This window comes from Hesperophylax consimilis, chromosome 6, assembly GCF_061612785.1.
Source record: "Hesperophylax consimilis isolate HC1 chromosome 6, BYU_Hcon_1.0, whole genome shotgun sequence".
Lineage (NCBI taxonomy): Eukaryota > Metazoa > Arthropoda > Insecta > Trichoptera > Limnephilidae > Hesperophylax > Hesperophylax consimilis.
The window spans coordinates 23,844,556-23,862,036 of record NC_142841.1 but is presented as its reverse complement, the minus strand read 5'-3'; the positions used below and the strand labels follow the sequence as shown (position 1 = coordinate 23,862,036).

The 17,481-nt window shown below is 33.4% G+C and overlaps 1 protein-coding gene across 2 annotated transcripts in view; it reads left to right on the top strand.

Moving 5' to 3' along the window:
- Positions 1 to 2,046: 2,046 nt before the first annotated feature.
- The window catches only part of Gpdh1 (Glycerol-3-phosphate dehydrogenase 1), a 34,679-nt gene continuing 19,244 nt past the window's right edge, over positions 2,047 to 17,481 (top strand). The window contains exons 1-2 of one of the 2 annotated variants that reach the window (XM_089632476.1): positions 2,047 to 2,406; positions 2,668 to 2,845. In XM_089632476.1, the coding sequence (XP_089488602.1) occupies positions 2,363 to 2,406; positions 2,668 to 2,845 (222 nt within the window). In that variant the 5' untranslated portion in view covers positions 2,047 to 2,362. The remainder of the gene's footprint in view (positions 2,407 to 2,667; positions 2,846 to 17,481) is intronic. The other variant, XM_089632477.1, reaches the window with a different exon arrangement.

Sequence of the window (17,481 nt, the reverse complement as noted above, 5' to 3'; positions counted from 1 at the left end):
AAATCATATAGAGAACCTGACAAAAAAATCAATCTGTGCATTTAGATTCTTTTTTCGTAACTAAAGGGTTAAATAACATTTGGAGCCGGGTCCATGCTTCGACTCGTTTTAAATGATAATAAACAGCTGATAGTAAGCCTGTAGTGGCAGATTTTTTTCAAATTTGACCTTCAAAAATCCAACTTCGGAGAAACCGAAAATGAAAGTTCAAATCCAAAAAAGTTATACTTACTACAAAATGTGATGTAGATTCACCAGCTCCCCGCTTGTACCACTAGTTCCAAGACATTAGTATAATATCTCACCGAGGTGAGTTCTAATATGAGTAAGAGAGAGTGGTGCGCGGGGAACGGGTTCGATAGTTTTCGTTGTTTGTCTTTGTTGTCAGAGCATCGGGGGTATTTACCCTCAACTAAGTGAATCCAATTTTTTCATTCCGTGTCTCAGCTAAATAATAATACATCAATGAATTATTCAATTTTTAAAAAGACAGTTAGTTAAAGAGTGCAAGGCTGATATAAGCGTAATGAGTAAGATTAAGAAAGGGACGCTTAGATGGTTTGGGTATAAGAGCGAAGAAAGGAGTGTAAGGAGGATATATGATGTAAATGCGAAAGGTAGCAGAAGTCGGGACGCCCGAGGAAGACATGGCACGATCAAGTGAATCAGATTCACTTGATCGTGCCAAGAGTCAAAATAATAGAAGAGTATGTATGAATGTGAATGAGGCAAGGATTGTGTGCCAAGACCGAGTTGTTTGGCGGTCCGTCCTCTCTGCCTACCCCTGCGGCGAAACGGCGTGATGGTTAGTTAGTTAGTTTTTTTTCAGTTTATTTTTAAACTGCTGTGTAATTATTACTACGCATGACAGCTGTTTCGCCCTCTGAACTGTCTGGACAGTTTGTCAATGCAGTTAATCTGAACTGTTTGATAATGCCTTCAGAGGGCGAAACAGCTGTTAGGCTTAGTAATAATTATACAGCCATATAGCTACAAATTAGAGGATTGAGTACTAATATCTCATCGAAACGTGTTCCACTATTAGAAAGCGGTGCGCGTAAACCAGATTCGGCAGATTTGGTTAGAGTGTTGGTAGCGTTGAAGGTCAATTTGGAGGTAAAAGATTGGAACCTATTTTTTCGTTTCATGTCCCATCTGAATAAAATACATCGATGAGCAGTTCCTGTTTAAAAATGATCTGTTTTTGTAAATTTAGCAAAAAATTTATTGAATATACAAAAGAAAAACCAAAAATTCCAATGGAGTTCTGATAATGATAACTTGATAATAAATGATACATAAATAAAAATACATCAATGCTCCGCAATGGACGATGTTGGGTTTTCTATCAATTAGTGTTGCCAGATGCATGGTTTTTACCATGTTTTCAAGGTTTTTTTGGATATCTCCATGATTTTTAAAAAGGCATGGAATTTTACCGGCCACCAAAAATATTATGTACTTTGAGTAAGATACGATTTTTTTAGCATGACTCGCGTTGGGAAATTACTAATACAGAAATGTAGATGTTAAACTTCAGGTAAGGTAAATATAGGTAAAAATAAATTATTAATTAGGAGCTGTGTGAGAATTTCTTCTCATGGATCATAAAAACTTTATTTTATTTTATTATTTGTATTTGAATATCATTATTGAATTTAAAATTGAGATTTTCAAATTAAACTACAAAATTTTTTTTTTGTGATTTTGTTGGCATGGTGATTTTTTATTCAAAAAACATTATTTTTTATTGTTATTAAAAATATATATATATCGTTTTTAACAGCGTTTTAGGTAATTTACTAAGATACCAATGTTTTCTTATTTAAATGCTAAATATAAGCAATAAAAGCTTGCGAAAAACGTGTTTTTTTTATCCTATAAAACAGGTTTTTTATTTACCCCTGAAATATGTTTTTTATAATTTTTGGAATATGGCATCACTGCTACCGATGACATTTTCTACTCCGAATCTTGCTCTGTCGGTAAATTTTCCAACAGGATTTGAACGAAATAGTAAAGTTTACTGCTGCAGTTGTGACTTGTGACGTCACAAGGCCGTTCGAACAGCAGTTTCCATGTTTCTATTGTTGGTAAAATGAATATTTCAAGGCGACCGTGTAGTGTAGTATTGGCAAAATGAATATGTGATATACGCTTGCAGTTGATTATTGAATAATAAATTCCTCTAGCGTCGGCCAAACTCTGAACCGAATAGCGTCGGCTCGTGTTATGACGTTTATCAATTTTAGCGCCAATTCCTATCAAGATTAGAATTTAGAATCGTGATCGTGAAAAAATCAGTCGTCGTTGGGCAGCGGTCGTGATTGGTTTGCGTGCATTCTTTTTGGAGTGCTTCAACATGTCATCGAAAATAAATGTTTGTATCGTGGGATCGGGCAATTGGTAAGTGACATAACCTTATTTTGTTTATTTCATGCAATGATGATAAAATAACCATGTATTAAAATCTCTTATACAGTTTATTTACATTTTATGATACAAATAATCGTCCATATGCTAATAAAAATCTCTCGCGCAATTATCGCTTATTGGAGTTAGGATGGAAATTGTGTTTATAAATAAAACTAACAGATCGTAAATAAATTATACGCCGATTGGATTCTTTTAGAATCTGCTTAGAATTTTTGCATTTTTGTATTTCAGGGGCTCTGCCATTGCCAAAATCGTCGGCTACAATGCAGCTCGGCTTCCGAACTTCGAGGATCGTGTCACTATGTATGTGTACGAAGAAATTATCGAAGGAAAGAAGCTGACTGAAATTATCAACACAACTCACGAAAATGTCAAATATTTACCTGGACATATATTGCCCGCCAATGTTGTAAGTAATTTTAAATCATTTATAACAAGTTCGGCGCCCAAATTGCAACTATAGTGTCATTTAATTTATTGAGACCTTAGGTTGGGTTACGTGAGGTTAGGTTAGATTGTCAGGTTGTCAATAAAGCTTCAAAAAATCATTTGCCATCAATGAGAAGTAGTCTCGAGTGGCAATCGCTTCAATTGCCTCTATAAACAAATAATTATTGGTGAATCCATGAGCCTAATTGACATAAATATTGACGATTATACTGACCGTCTTCAGTCTTCAAAAACTTTTTTTTATAATTATTAAGCTTGTATATGGTTGTGAAATTTCTGAATTATTTAAAAGTGATTTTTAACCTTAGGACTTTGGTCACTGTAAAATAATAATAATTCTATATGACGAAATGCTTGCCACTAATTTATTAGGACCTATATTAATTTTGTTGTCTGCTTTTCCTTATACTGAAGCTTCATTAGTGTGTTATAATATCAACAATAATTTATTGATATTTAATATTAAGGCTTTTTGGTTTGAAAATTTGGTCGCCCAGAAATGTTTCAGGTGCTTTAATTAAATACTGCGAGTAGAATACATCTTGGCCTTCGAAATAATCGAGTATTTTTTTAGATAAGTCTTTTTATAAGCCCAGAAAAAAATAATGTGTAAGTCCTATGAAAACTGCTTTAAAGTTCAAAATCTCCTACTTACGAACCCATTTTCAGTTATGATTTTATTGTATAATGTGGCAAATTAATTTATTTATAAAATGATCGAAAAAAAATTAAATATTTATGCCTGAACATCCACAAAATAAAATAAAAGGCACTTTTTGGCCATGTTTTTTTCTTGCATAAATCAAAACAGGCGGATGGTGTTAAGCGGGAATTTAAACCTTATCGCCATCTACGTAAGGGTTGTTATTGATAGCAGCTCAATTTAAAATATTACACCACGTAGTGCATCGCCTTAATCAAATAACAAATTGATAGCATTCTTTGCAAACATATTTTCTGCAGAAAAATAATTAGACACACCTGAAAAAATTGGTGTTACATAATCTATCTATATTAATAAAAATGTAAATGTTCGTTCGTTCGATGTCACCTGTGACAGGTAAAAACAAGCTGTTTTTGAAAAACAGGGCCATCTGTTAGCATGCGCTGTGTTTCTCTATGTGCAAAGACAGACTGAGCGACAGCAATGCTTGGCGGGGTACAACTAGTTATTATTAAAATATTAAATTTCTAACATTTTAATAGTGCCTTTTTTGAATTCAAACAAATCGCGAACAATGCACATAAAAATATTTCAGATTACATATAATATCGTGGGGTAATTTTATTACAAATAAACTGCCTTTATTTCCTCGCCCGTGTACAAACATGTAACAAACATAATATGTATCTTGCCGTACATGGACGAAGAAATAATAATAATAATTTGTACAGCGCCGTTTTTGTGAAAATCACCTCAAGGGTGCTGTACCAATTTTACTTGGTATAGTATTTGTTTGTAACTCGAAAGAGCTGATTTTGCAGATGCCAAGTTCTAGTAATTACCCCACAATATAAATCCTTTGTTACCCTGTTTTTGGCATGAGTTTCAGAAATTCTTTTTTAAAATTTACATATAATTCAAAGCTCGCACTCGATTGAGAGGACCCTTGCAAGCGGTAAATAGTAGATTAATAATAGTAGCATTGACATAGAAATTCCAGTTAGAAAAATATTTGCAAATTTTTGCTGCTTCAGATTTTCACACAAACACATTTTTTGAACTTTTTTCAACTGAATTTATACAATACACTCTCATGTATAAATTTTGTTTTAATGCCATAATAATGCGATGGTGCGTACCATGTGATACAAGCTTACTGGCATTAGTTTCTTGTCAGTGGCGTCATTAAACAAAATTTAAAAAAAAAATCTCGTTAAAGTCTGTCAGTTAAGTCCTGAAACACCCTGTATATGGCAGTGTAAATAAAGTATTTCTAAATAAACTATGCGGGCTATTTATTTCATTGGTGGAATAGCCTTAGTAGGTGTCAAGGTCTTTGAGTTGTTAGCAAATGATGTAATACACATACGGTTGCTAAAGGTTAGTAGTATTACACTTTTTTGTAATAATGCTTAGTGTAAAATTTACATAAGTAGCGCACTTTGGTGGAGTGATGCTATTATTACAGTACTTATGCTGTCTTCTTTGCCAATTTTGTTTCGTCTTTGAAAATGCGTAGGTGATAAATTTATTGTAGTATTCTGTGAATTTTCAAACTGAATTTAACAAATCAAACTTGTTTGATACATATTATTCGATTATATTAATAATCAATTGCACGGAATGTAGTTACAAGAGGGCTATAAAAACATACCTGATAAATAAATATTAATGTTAGCTTTTGTTATATTAGTGCTAAATTATTATAATTATATCACATGTTTGTAAAAGCCACCATGGGCGTGTAATATAAATAAAAAAAAAATATTATCACTGAAAAGATAAACTGATTGAATTATGCAGTGGGCATGTCTGTTTGCCCGAAATAATGTCAATTTTATCTTACTTTGTGTTAAATTGTCACAAAAAATCAAATATTGAAATTTACACATAATTTTTTTAATTTGCTTTGAACACATAATCAATTTCATTGACCGGTCTGTGTCCTAGGAGTCATAAGTGTTAAGAAGTCGAGCGTTCTGCGGGTCATAGAATGCGGCATATACTGCAATCACATGTTCGTACATGCAAGTGTCCTGAGTGACTGCCGGTTGAGCGGCGGACAGAGCGTTCTTGATTGCGTTCAGAGGGGCGTGCACGTCCAGGTTCAAACCTGTGCTTGAACAGAGTTTGTACTACACTTGCATGATATAACGGAAGAAGTAACGCAGGAGTTATTGAATCTGATTTAATATGAGAGTTAAGACATTGCAGTTTTAAATGCAATTGAATTCTTCTTCCAAACTACGCAACGGATATCGATAGGATTTCACTATCATTTAGAGAATTTCTTCCGGAAGGTTTATATATACACGGTGTCCGGAAACTCGTAGTACAAGCGGGAAACTGGAGAATCTACACCACATGGGGAACCCAAAAAAACATAAAGTTTTTTGATTTGAGCATTTTCAAAAAAACCAAAAAAAAATATTTTTCGGCTATTTTAGGGTTAAAGTTTTTTCTGGTGTTTAGGGTTGAATAACAGATGTTTTAACCCTGCTGAGCAGAAATATTTTATGATTACACCGGGTTAAATGAAGGGTGATTTCAAAATAATGCTTCAAATCCGAGTTTCTTCATTTGTTTTACTTTCAAATAGTTTTAATTAGTTGGGTACTTTGATCTTCAGTAATAATTTATAAGAATTTGATTAAAAAAAAAAAAAAAAAAAAATCAACTTCAAACTCGATTTACTCGATAACAAAAGCTCAAATAAAAAAAAAATATTCTACAAAATCGACTCCAAATGTGATGTAGATTCACCAGTTTCCCGCTTGTACTACGAGTTTCCGGACACCCTGTATATATATGTTACAGTCATAGTGATTAAATAGCTATTATACATAATGGCTGGTCATTACATATATAATATCAAAATGGTTTGGACAATGTGATAAATTAATCACTTTATCGGGTCAAAGTTAGCCAAAGTAATAAATACGGTCCAACTGACTTGTTACCCCCCTATCCTAACCTAACCTATAATAACTAAACCTAACATAACTTAACCTAACCTAACCTAACCTAACCCTACCCAACCCAACCCAACCTAACCTAACCTAACTTAACCTTACCTAACCCAACCCAACCCAACCTAACCTATAATAACCCAACCTAACCTAACCTAATATATCATAACCCAACCTAACGTAACCTAAGCTATAATAGCCCAACCTAGTTTAAATTTACTTTAGAAATTAAAGGCAAATTGAAATATAATTTTATAATCGTTACCTATACCTACTTGTTTTATTGCTTTATCCAAGTCTTCGAAGATATTATATAAAATTGCAAGTTAATGTGATTAATTCTGTACCAATTATCACTTTGTCTAACTTGGGTAGACATTATAAATAATGGCTGGATAGTATTTATGATATCCGGATTTATTACTTTGGCTGTAACATATGTATATATAATACACGCGTATAATATTTATAGAAAGTAGAGAAAAGTCTAGCTACGCCGGGTACACGTCAGCTAGTTTTCTTCTAAATATGCATCGATAATATCTTTTGACGCCACGATGGCAATTTCAAATGCGACTATTTCCCTCGAACGCGGTCTGCTCACTAAGGCCAGGCAACGAACGCTTGATGATCGCACATTCCGTTCTACCACTCAGCCCTTTTTAATATTCGATCCACACAGGAGACATGTCATCTTTGGGGATGCTGTGTAGTGGTTTTTTTTTTTAAGACAGTAAGTAGAGGAAGATCTTGGAAGGAAAAAGATACGAGGTGTAGTAGGAATCTGGGTTTAATGTATCCATGAGTGACGGATGTTTGAATTCATCCCTCCCACTGCAGTGCAAGGCGATGGGTCGAGAGAGTCCTGCTGGTAAGGTAAAAAGATTTCCCTCAACCAGTCTCTCAAAATTTAGCCCGCCACTCAGTAGGTGGGCAGATGCATCTGCTGCCAGGACCTAGACAATCCTCACCCCATTAACCCGTGAACCCCTACTAAGTCACCAAATGTAGTAAATCACTTGGGGTGACATATGGCAGAGGTATTGGTTATCCAATGAGAACGGTTCCCGGAAACCCCTACTAAGTCACCAAATGTAGTAAACCACTTGGGGTGACATATGGCAGAGGTATTGGTACCTTCCCCGCCTCTTAAGGCTTACTTTCAAATCAGTACAGATCACACTTCTATATTTTTAATAAGTTTTCCATAATTCAAGTTCTATTGGCAACCGTTTTGCTGAATAATTAAATCCTCGAGTAAAAGCAAGTAAGGGAATGTGAAAACATGAAAAGGACACCAGTCAATTTATTGCACAAATTATTCAGTTTTATTTTTGTTTCTAACTTCCGCACTGAAAAAAATTTTGAAACAAATATTAAGTAATGTAACCTTACAATAAAGTTTGACCTCTTTACAAACGCACAATCTTTTGTTGAATATTTAGCTTTTACAAAACTTTTTTTTGTATTTCTTAATTTAACAGCCATACCTATAACAGTGAAAACAGTTACTATGTAGATTTAGTCACAAGGGAAAATTAGGTTAAATAATACTTAACTGTAATATGCATTGCCTACCTTTGATAAACTCTTACTCCATCAAAAGAGTGATAGATACTCTCAGTATCACCCTGGTGGAAGATTACCATTTAGAATCGAAAAATTGCTTCCAATAGTTTAGCTGTGTTTTGTGACCAGATCTAAATAGTAATCAGTACTTCCGAAACTTCCTCTTCCCCATCTCCTTTCCCTCCCCACTCCCTTCAGTTTCACAACATACTCCAATTCGAGATACATAGTTCTACCTGCCTCATAGAGTAAGGACTCGTGAGCTTTATTCAAATAAAAACAAAAAATATTCTGATGCCTCGGGGCTGAGAGTTGAAATAATACTTAAAACTTATTTGTACATCTACTTGAAGCTTATTTGTCTACTTGAAACTGATTTGCTTACTTAAAACTTATTTGTCTACTTGAAACTGATTTTTTTACTTAAAACTTATTTGTGCACTTAAAACTTATGTGTGTACTTAATTCCACTTAAGGCCGGCATTCACTAAACATACCTGGACCCGACCACGAACCCTTAATCTGTGCTCAGTTGTTCATCGACTAAGCTGTGCGTCGGATCATGTCTCTGTTATTAAGAAAAGCAAAAGTTGCTCTTAGTCAGTGCAATTACTCTGGGAATGCTAAACAAAGGACCTTCAAATATTTGATGTTACGTCAAATCCATTCATCTCATGGAACGGTTCTGAGAATAATATGATTTTATATAAACAAACAAATAATAATCTAAACCAGAATGTGTGTAAAAGCCATGATCAAATAGTTATAAGTTGTTATTTTAGATTATCTACAGTTACTAATAAGTTAGAGATTTCAAAACAAAAGTAACCAAATATTACAGTCATGACTCCGAGTGTGATGTTAAAGAAATACAGAAGTGTGAGAATAAGTCGGAGTCGGGTGCGCATTCAATTGCACCGATTCTGCAGATTAGTTTGAACGTTTGACGATGGGACTAAATATTCAATAAGTTCATATCTATCCTTTCTTTGGTCTGTGAACAAAACATAGTTCTAAAATAGACTTGGCAATGCTGTTTGTGCCCTAACGAATGCATCTATGTAATTTCATTGAAGCGTAAAGCAATGAAAATGTGCATAATGTATGGATGTACAACATTGATCTACATAGTGTTGCCATGACCATAATAATATTACCCACTGTGTTTTGGCAACGGGTGCCAAGTGGTGTTGCACTATCCCAATATTTCCCATTCTTTCTCATTTCAATGCCAATTGAGACATTTTCTGGCACGCAACGTTGACACGCAGTGTCATCGGTCAAAATTGAAATATTAGGAAATAATGGCTACTGTCTCTCCAACTGTGGTGCAAATCTTATTAAACTCTTGAAAAATATTGTACAAACAATATGGCATCTTGATCTTTTTGCAGTTTCAAGAATATTTTAAAGCTCTACAGCTCATTATGGAATCCGCATTGGGAGCTAAAATTATTGGCATTTACCTAGAATTTCAAAATTTTATTAACATTTACAGATAAAGCTGTGCAGATTTCGATAAAGTTGAAAATTCCACTTTACGCTTCGCTTTACACGCAAAAAAATAAAAAAATAGCACTTTCACCTTAATTACTACAAGAAACTATTTATGTTGGGGGAGATGTAAAAAGATGTTTTAAAGCTCCATGTTTTACATTCAAAGTTTGAATGTTTCTGAAATATGCCTTCAAATGTTATTAATAGAAATAACAATGAAAGTGGCTCACCTAACGTTTTTTCATCTAAACACTGAACTAAAATTACTGATAACCAAAAAAAAACATATTTTATTAGAGAAATGTATTATAAACATTTCTGTCACCTCGAATTTTTGTCATTTCATATAAAAATAATTAATAAACAAATTGCCGTCGGAACCTTTGGTTTCACTCAGGCGTACATTATAATTATTCTGTTTTTAACTTATATATTTAAAAATATAACTTGGTTTTCTCTTTTTAACGCCGTAGTTCATATTTCTAACTATGACAGTACGAGACACAAGGATTTCTGTGAGACTACGTGAGCTGTTTTAAAAATAAATTGACTCAAAGGATAATAGCTGTTTGTTCAAAAAACCGAACAAATCAGCGCGAGGAGTTATTACTTATTGTTTATTTATTTAATACACTTTGAGACAAGAAAACTATTCGAAATTAATGGTAGTACATAACCTACTAACATATTTTAAGACGATGCACTACGTAGTAATGCAAAATCATGTGTTTTTGGTTTGAAAATTTGGTCGCCTAAAAATGTTTCAGATGCTTTAATTAAATACTGCGAGTAGAATACATCTTGACCTTTGAAATAATCGAGTATTTTTTAGATAAGTCTTTTTATAAGCACAGAAAAAAATAATGTATAAGGCCTATGAAAACTGCTTTAAAGTTCAAAATCTCCTACTTACGAACCCATTTTCGGTTATGGTTTTATTGTATAATGTGGCAAATTAAGTTATTTATAAAATGATCGAAAAACATTTAAATATTTATGCCTGAACATCCACAAAATAAAATAAAAGGCACTTTTTGGCTATGTTTTTTTCATGCATAAATCAAAACAGGTGGATGGTGTTAAGCGGGAATATAAGCCTTATCGCCATCTACGTAAGGTGTGTTATTGATAGCGGCTCGATTCAAAATATTACACGACATAGTGCATCGCCTTAAAATGATTAGTTACACAATGTGTGAGTTTTGATTTGTTTGCACAATTTTTTGTTATTGCTGTTTAGAAGGTAAATGTAATAAATTTACAAGGATAGTAAAAGACTGTTTGTATAAACTGCTATGGGCGAATAATTAGGTTATGAATTCATACTTAAATCTTAATATATAAAAATTCATCCTGCTTATGTTTGTGCTCGCAAAACTCGAAAAATGGTTGACCCACATTGCTGAAAACTTTTATGTGTGTTCTTATTGTGTCAGGAGAATTTGAGTTGATTATAGATTTGCCAGGAAAATTATAGAATCTGAGTTAATTTTTTTCGTAGATATAATTTAGAAGAGTGTGTTTTATGATCACTGACTGTTATATCTTATAAGATATGTTAATATTTTAAATAACAACTTTTTATAGTTCGAGGTCATGTGGCAGCATACATCATTTTTTTATGCAAGTTTTCATGCCTTATTAAACATTCGGGAACATGAGTTGTATAATAAATATATATAAGTCAACATTTAGATTATTCAAACAATCACTTTTTATATTTTTAATTAGTCTCAAGGTCTGGGCTTTGACTTGCAAGTCTTAAACCAGTAGGTAGGTCCAAATCAATGTTATTATTAAATTACCTTTCACAAACACGGGTAGCTAAGTAGTATAGACGATAGACCACTTTCCCTTTAATAATAGTATGTAAATAAATCATTAATTGATTTGCCTTTTACTAAAGCTTTCTATATTAGGCACGAGTTTATAGATAAACTAAAGATAATATTATCTTAATCGTAAAACAGAAAATCTGTTTGTGTTTCTCAATAAATTTCTCAGAGGGCGAGTTTGAACATTGTACAATTTGCACACCTTTTCTGTCTTGGATTTCTAGGTCAATGCAATTATTACAGCGCCCTTCAGGTGATTTTTCACAAAAACGACACTATACAAACTATGCAAATATTATTATTATTATTTTTGCTTGAAATGTATGAAATATCCGTTTATTTTTAACCCATTGGCATCCGAATTGTTTGGCTAAAAAATTGTCCTTCACATCCGAATTAATTTTGTACCAAAAGTTTTAAGTGCAGTGGTGTACTAAATCTTACATAACTTTTAAACTAAACATGCAAACGAAACAATCTTTTTTTAATTTACTTGTGCATTGAATCAAGGTATGTAAAAATGTATGCATTGTTTAGAAAAAAATAATAATATGATTAAAAGCGGATACGAAAAATTTTTTTTTTCAAAAACCATTTTTTTTTCTTCATTTTTTATAATTGGATTAAGAAAAGTTGTACATTAATCATACTTATTACCATAATATATATTTTTTGCCATTTGGGCTCTTGTTAGCCGCCCACCATGCGTTTTACGAACAAGCTTGTCAATTCCCGAACCACACGCCGTTTTGAAAAAAATCAATGAAGCTGAAATATAACAAAATTTCAATCGTAAATACCAGGAAAAAATTGTATCAACAGAGTCCTGCCAATTACTACGAAATAAATGCTTAATTATCTACAGAGCGATTGGCATTTAAAATTTTAAACACAGATGTCAATAATGTATCCCTTTTTCGTTTTTAAGCCGACAGACATCAGACCCTCAGTCGTTTGATTTTAAGACACATCGCCGTACACACGCCGGGACGGCGTCGTTTGAGGCCAATGGGTTAACCTTTCCCTTAGTGTGCTAAAAAAATCCACGCTTTCCGGTGCTGTGTAGTCAATACAAATCTCAAAATAAGCGATTTAATATCGGAAAAATATGAATATTCATAGCTAATCGCTTATGTTTATTATATTTTATATCAAAAGTGATAATAATTGTAATTTAATTGCTGAAAACATGAAAAACCATCGGCAGATGCTAAAGAAATGTGCGAGAGGTCCACATCTAACGACGGTTCGCGGCCGACTGGCTAGAGTGGCTAGCGGCTGGCGGCTGGCACAAACACAGCTGTGCGGTCGTTGGTATCGATGGTCTAAATCAAAATACAACTGCAGACGTGTGGATGTCTCATGTTCCCGCATAGCGAATTAAAGCGGGACATCAATAGCGTGTCACTTCCTCACACACTCTTCGCGTATTAGTATCACTCGGTTGATTATATTGGTGTATTTGTTAAAGATTTTTAACAATAATCTCTGATTTTTAATTGAATTTGAAAACTATGTAAAATATTATTTTATAATTCAGTTCATAAATGTATAACGGAGGAATACCTAAAATCTGAACCCAGAATTTATTATATTTATAGAGTTATTAAAGTTATTAGAAGCAATGTGTAGTAAATACACACCACAGATAAGGAAAGGTTAAACAAATACTTTGCTTCTTATTTTCCACTTGTTCAATAAGTAAAAAAAACAATGTGTTTTTTTACTATAACACTTCTATTTTTATTAATAGATGTACATATTTAAGAAAAAAAAATGTTGTTTGACTGAGGATTGAGCCGTCCTCCTCAGGGACTGGACTCAACCATGTCCCGATTGGGTAGAACCAAAATTTATTTCATATATTTGACCGGTCAGTGGTTGAGTGGGCATAGCGCTTGGGTCTCACCCGAGCGTCGCGTGTTCGATTCCTCGGCTGGCTAAGTCTCCATCACAACACAAGCAACATTTTCGGCTTTCTGTGGTGGTAGTAGGAGATTTTCAAACATTGTTGGGTTATTCGTAACCTGGGAATGTTTGTCTTTCTTTTTAAAAAAAAAAAAATATTAACTGCTGTAATGTCATCCAATTTCAGAGAAATGCGTATACGTCATCAACGGGTTTATCTGCCGCGTTTCATCTCGATCGGGTGTCGGGAAGTGGGTTAATTTCCGCTTCCAATATTTGCATTCATCCATAATCGAAATTCAAATAGATGTATTATTAAAAAAGATTTTTTTTTGGACAGCGTTACAGTGTTCATCACATCTGTCTTGATGTGATGGACACATAAAGTCACTGTAACGCTGTCTAAAACGAAGTAGGAGGAAACGCAACAAGGCATAATAACTCAAAGATTAATCACAATATGTAATACTTTTAACTATATTTATTGTTTGGGTTGTGACGAATCAAATTTCGTCACAAATAAATTTGAACGTTAAACTAAGTATGTCCCGCAGTGTGCGCCCAAAGACAAAGAAAGTGTTGACAGACGGGGGTTGTAAAGAAAGAAGTGAGAAGTGCGGGGTAGGGCGACAGGTCCTACGAGCTCAAGATAGAAAGACAGTCAAGATCGAGGCGGGAGAGAGAGGAGACCGAGACAGGAGTGGTGGTGAAGTACGCGCTCCCCGTCCAGCGGTGTGATGCTGGGCGGCGGATGAAGAAGTTACAGTCGAGTCAGAGAAAGTGATTTTCAAGTGTTATCCTCCGCCCGGCGACGTAATGTTGGGCGGGAGACGAAGAAAGTGCGGTGATCAGACGCGGCCGGGAGGACCTAAGCTGCAGAACTGCAGAAGCTGCCACCTAGGACTTCGGCCTTACAAGGCCAACGAACAGAACCAACTCAGTGACAACAGTGTAGCTACAGTGAACAATAACAATGCGAATAGTGAAGAAGTAATCTGAACCATATGACAACTAGTTAAGTTATAGATGTAAGTAGATCTAAGTATAATTTAGATTAAGTATTAACACTTGACAAACCCTATTAAAATCGAGACTTATAATTATTAGATGTTCTTAATTAAATTCACCTCCCTAGTCCCCACCCAAGCGACACGAATTGGCGAGAAGGCAGAACATACGAATTGGTAAGTATAAGAACAGCAACATATTTAAGTATGATTCTGAGCTAGCTGCGGACAAGATGTGTTAACATCAATTGTTACAGGGTGTTTAATTCGTAGAACTCCATTTAATTTTTTTAAATAAATTTAAAATAAATCAAATTTAATAATGTTATAATAATTATTAAGTTCTGCAAGTATTTCTGTTATTTTTACAGTTTTTAATGTGACAGCTGTTTCGGCTTTTGAGGCCATTATCAAATTGTGGATATGTCCACACGGCGACGACTTATTTATATGATTTTATTTATCCCCACCCATTTAAATTTCTATAATGTTCAAAAATGATTCATTAAGAATTGGAATAACCAAAATATTTGGGAATCCAGCAGTGTTTGCACACCTGTTAAAATTAATGACCTAAGGGTTTTCTTAATTGTTGGTACGTGCACGTCCCGCTTGACAACAACGAGCCTAAACCTTTACACATAGAAAGAAAGGGTTTTAGATTAAATTTACTAGAACAATTAGAGATAAATAAAAGAACTAATGATCCAAACATAACCCTAATTAATAATCAAACAAAAATGATTAATACTTTTAACAGTGAAAATCTCAAAACATAAGAAAAAATTAATATTATATTATGAAAGAAAGTGTACAATGTGCGTGCCGCTAAAACTCCGAAACGAGTCCCGGTACGATCAAGGGAGTTATATGGTGTGGTAGCCCTCTATCCCCCATCCATGAAAAAGCTTCCCGTTTTTACCTGGAGGGAGTGCTTTTTAAGATATAAGGGCTGGAATTTTCGCCCTCTAGAAATTTCTTGAACAGTCCAGAACATTCGAGAGCATTCCACAACATCCCGGAACATTCTGGAATGTTGTGGAACATTTGTGAACATCCTGTATCATCCCCGATCATAATGAACTAAAAATGAGATTACAGATTGTTTCCTGATTGAACTTTTAGTAAATTCGTAATCGTGACAATACAATTTGTGCGCTTAGCTCTTCTAAACTACGCAACGGAGTTCGATAGTGTTTTCACCATCATTTAGAGAATTTCTTCCGGAAGGTTTATATATATAAAACATGGATATTATATTTATTGAAAGCAGAGAAAAGTCGAGCAACACCGGGTAAACGTTGGCTAGTACTTAAATAAAATAAACTTAATTTTTTTATCATTGGATTATTTTAATCTTAAATGTTGTTGTTCAATTCTTATAGTAGGAGGAATAATTTAATTTGATGTACGTACATTACTTGATGTGGGCGTATAAAAAAGTGGTTGCACAACCGTGAATGATAGCATATGAATAGAGAGTGCCTACTTCAACGAGACGGATATTGCAGATTTTAAGAGCATCATGCTCTTGAATGATTCAATGCGACTGTGAACTTGACTGCAGGAATTAGTTCTGCTATATCAACATGTTCAATTGTTATGCCATATCCAGGCGACCTAGAAAATAATCTCGGGGCTGAATTGATTGACTGCAATGATAGTATCATAGTCGTATTTGAATGTACATTTTTACCGACAGTGGATATGCTATTTAATCTGTTGACAGTAACAAAAATTAAAAAAAAGGACAAATAATTACATAGATAAAATTACTGTGCCCTATGTGAATCCTTACTTGAATCCAGAATGGTAGATATTCTCAGTAGCACCCTGGTGAAAGACCACCATTCAGAATATAATCATTGCTTGAAATGGCTTTAGCCATGTTTGGTGACCATATCTGAATAGCCTAGGTAATTCCTAACCTTCCTCTCCACCATCCCTTCCTTCACATCCCCAATCACATCAGTTTCACAAAATACCCCAATAGGGAATTTGAGTAAAAAATATTTAGACTTAAAAATACAGGGTGTTCGGGGGTAAAGTGTAATAAATTTTCGAAATTCAAACTTTTTTTTTTCTGATTCTAAAATTATTATTTTTTATTGTGTTTGTCTTCTTCTACAGATGCTTTCCGCAGATTCCTGTCTCTACCCAATTTTAATAAGCTATACCATCTTACTTCAGTCTTCTTTCACAAACTAAACTTCCAGATAAAAGATTAATGCAATCAAAAGTCTTCAATTTGTTGTAAACATACTGTATGTATCCATGACCAATGAAGACATTATATTATGGACAATCAAACACAAAACACTTTATTCACAATTCGTGAGAAATATATTTTTTTTCATCAACAATGTCTTTTATCTCATTTTATTCCGCACACAATGGTGAAAGAATATTTTGTTAAACGCTTTTGTAGCCTTTTTGCTTCAAAGAATTTCATTATTTTATTCTTGCACATATTCCCACACATTTTTTACTTCACTCGAGTGTTTCCAAAAGCAAATAACTTGCCTAAACATAAAAAATGCATTTTTACATCTAAGGAACTACTATTTTTACATCTAATTAAATACTATTTTTACATCTAAGTAACTACTATTTTTACATTGAAGTAACTACTATTTTTACATCTCAGTAAATACTATTTTTTCATCTGAGTAACTACTATTTTTAAATCAAAGTAACTACTATTTTTACATCTAAGTAACTACTATTTTTACATATAATTAAATACTATTTTTACATCTAAGTAACTACTATTTTTACATTGAAGTAACTACTATTTTTACATCTCAGTAAATACTATTTTTTCATCTGAGTAACTACTATTTTTAAATCAAAGTAACTACTATTTTTACATCTAAGTAACTACTATTTTTACATATAATTAAATACTATTTTTACATCTATGTAACTACTATTTTTACATTTAAGTAACTACTATTTTTACATCTAAGTAACTACTATTTTTTACATTGAAGTAACTACTATTTTTTACATTGAAGTAACTACTATTTTTACATCTAAGTAAATACTATTTTTTCATCTGAGTAACTACTATTTTTAAATCAAAGTAACTACTATTTTTACATCCAAGTAACTGCTATTTTTACATCTATGTAACTCCTATTTTT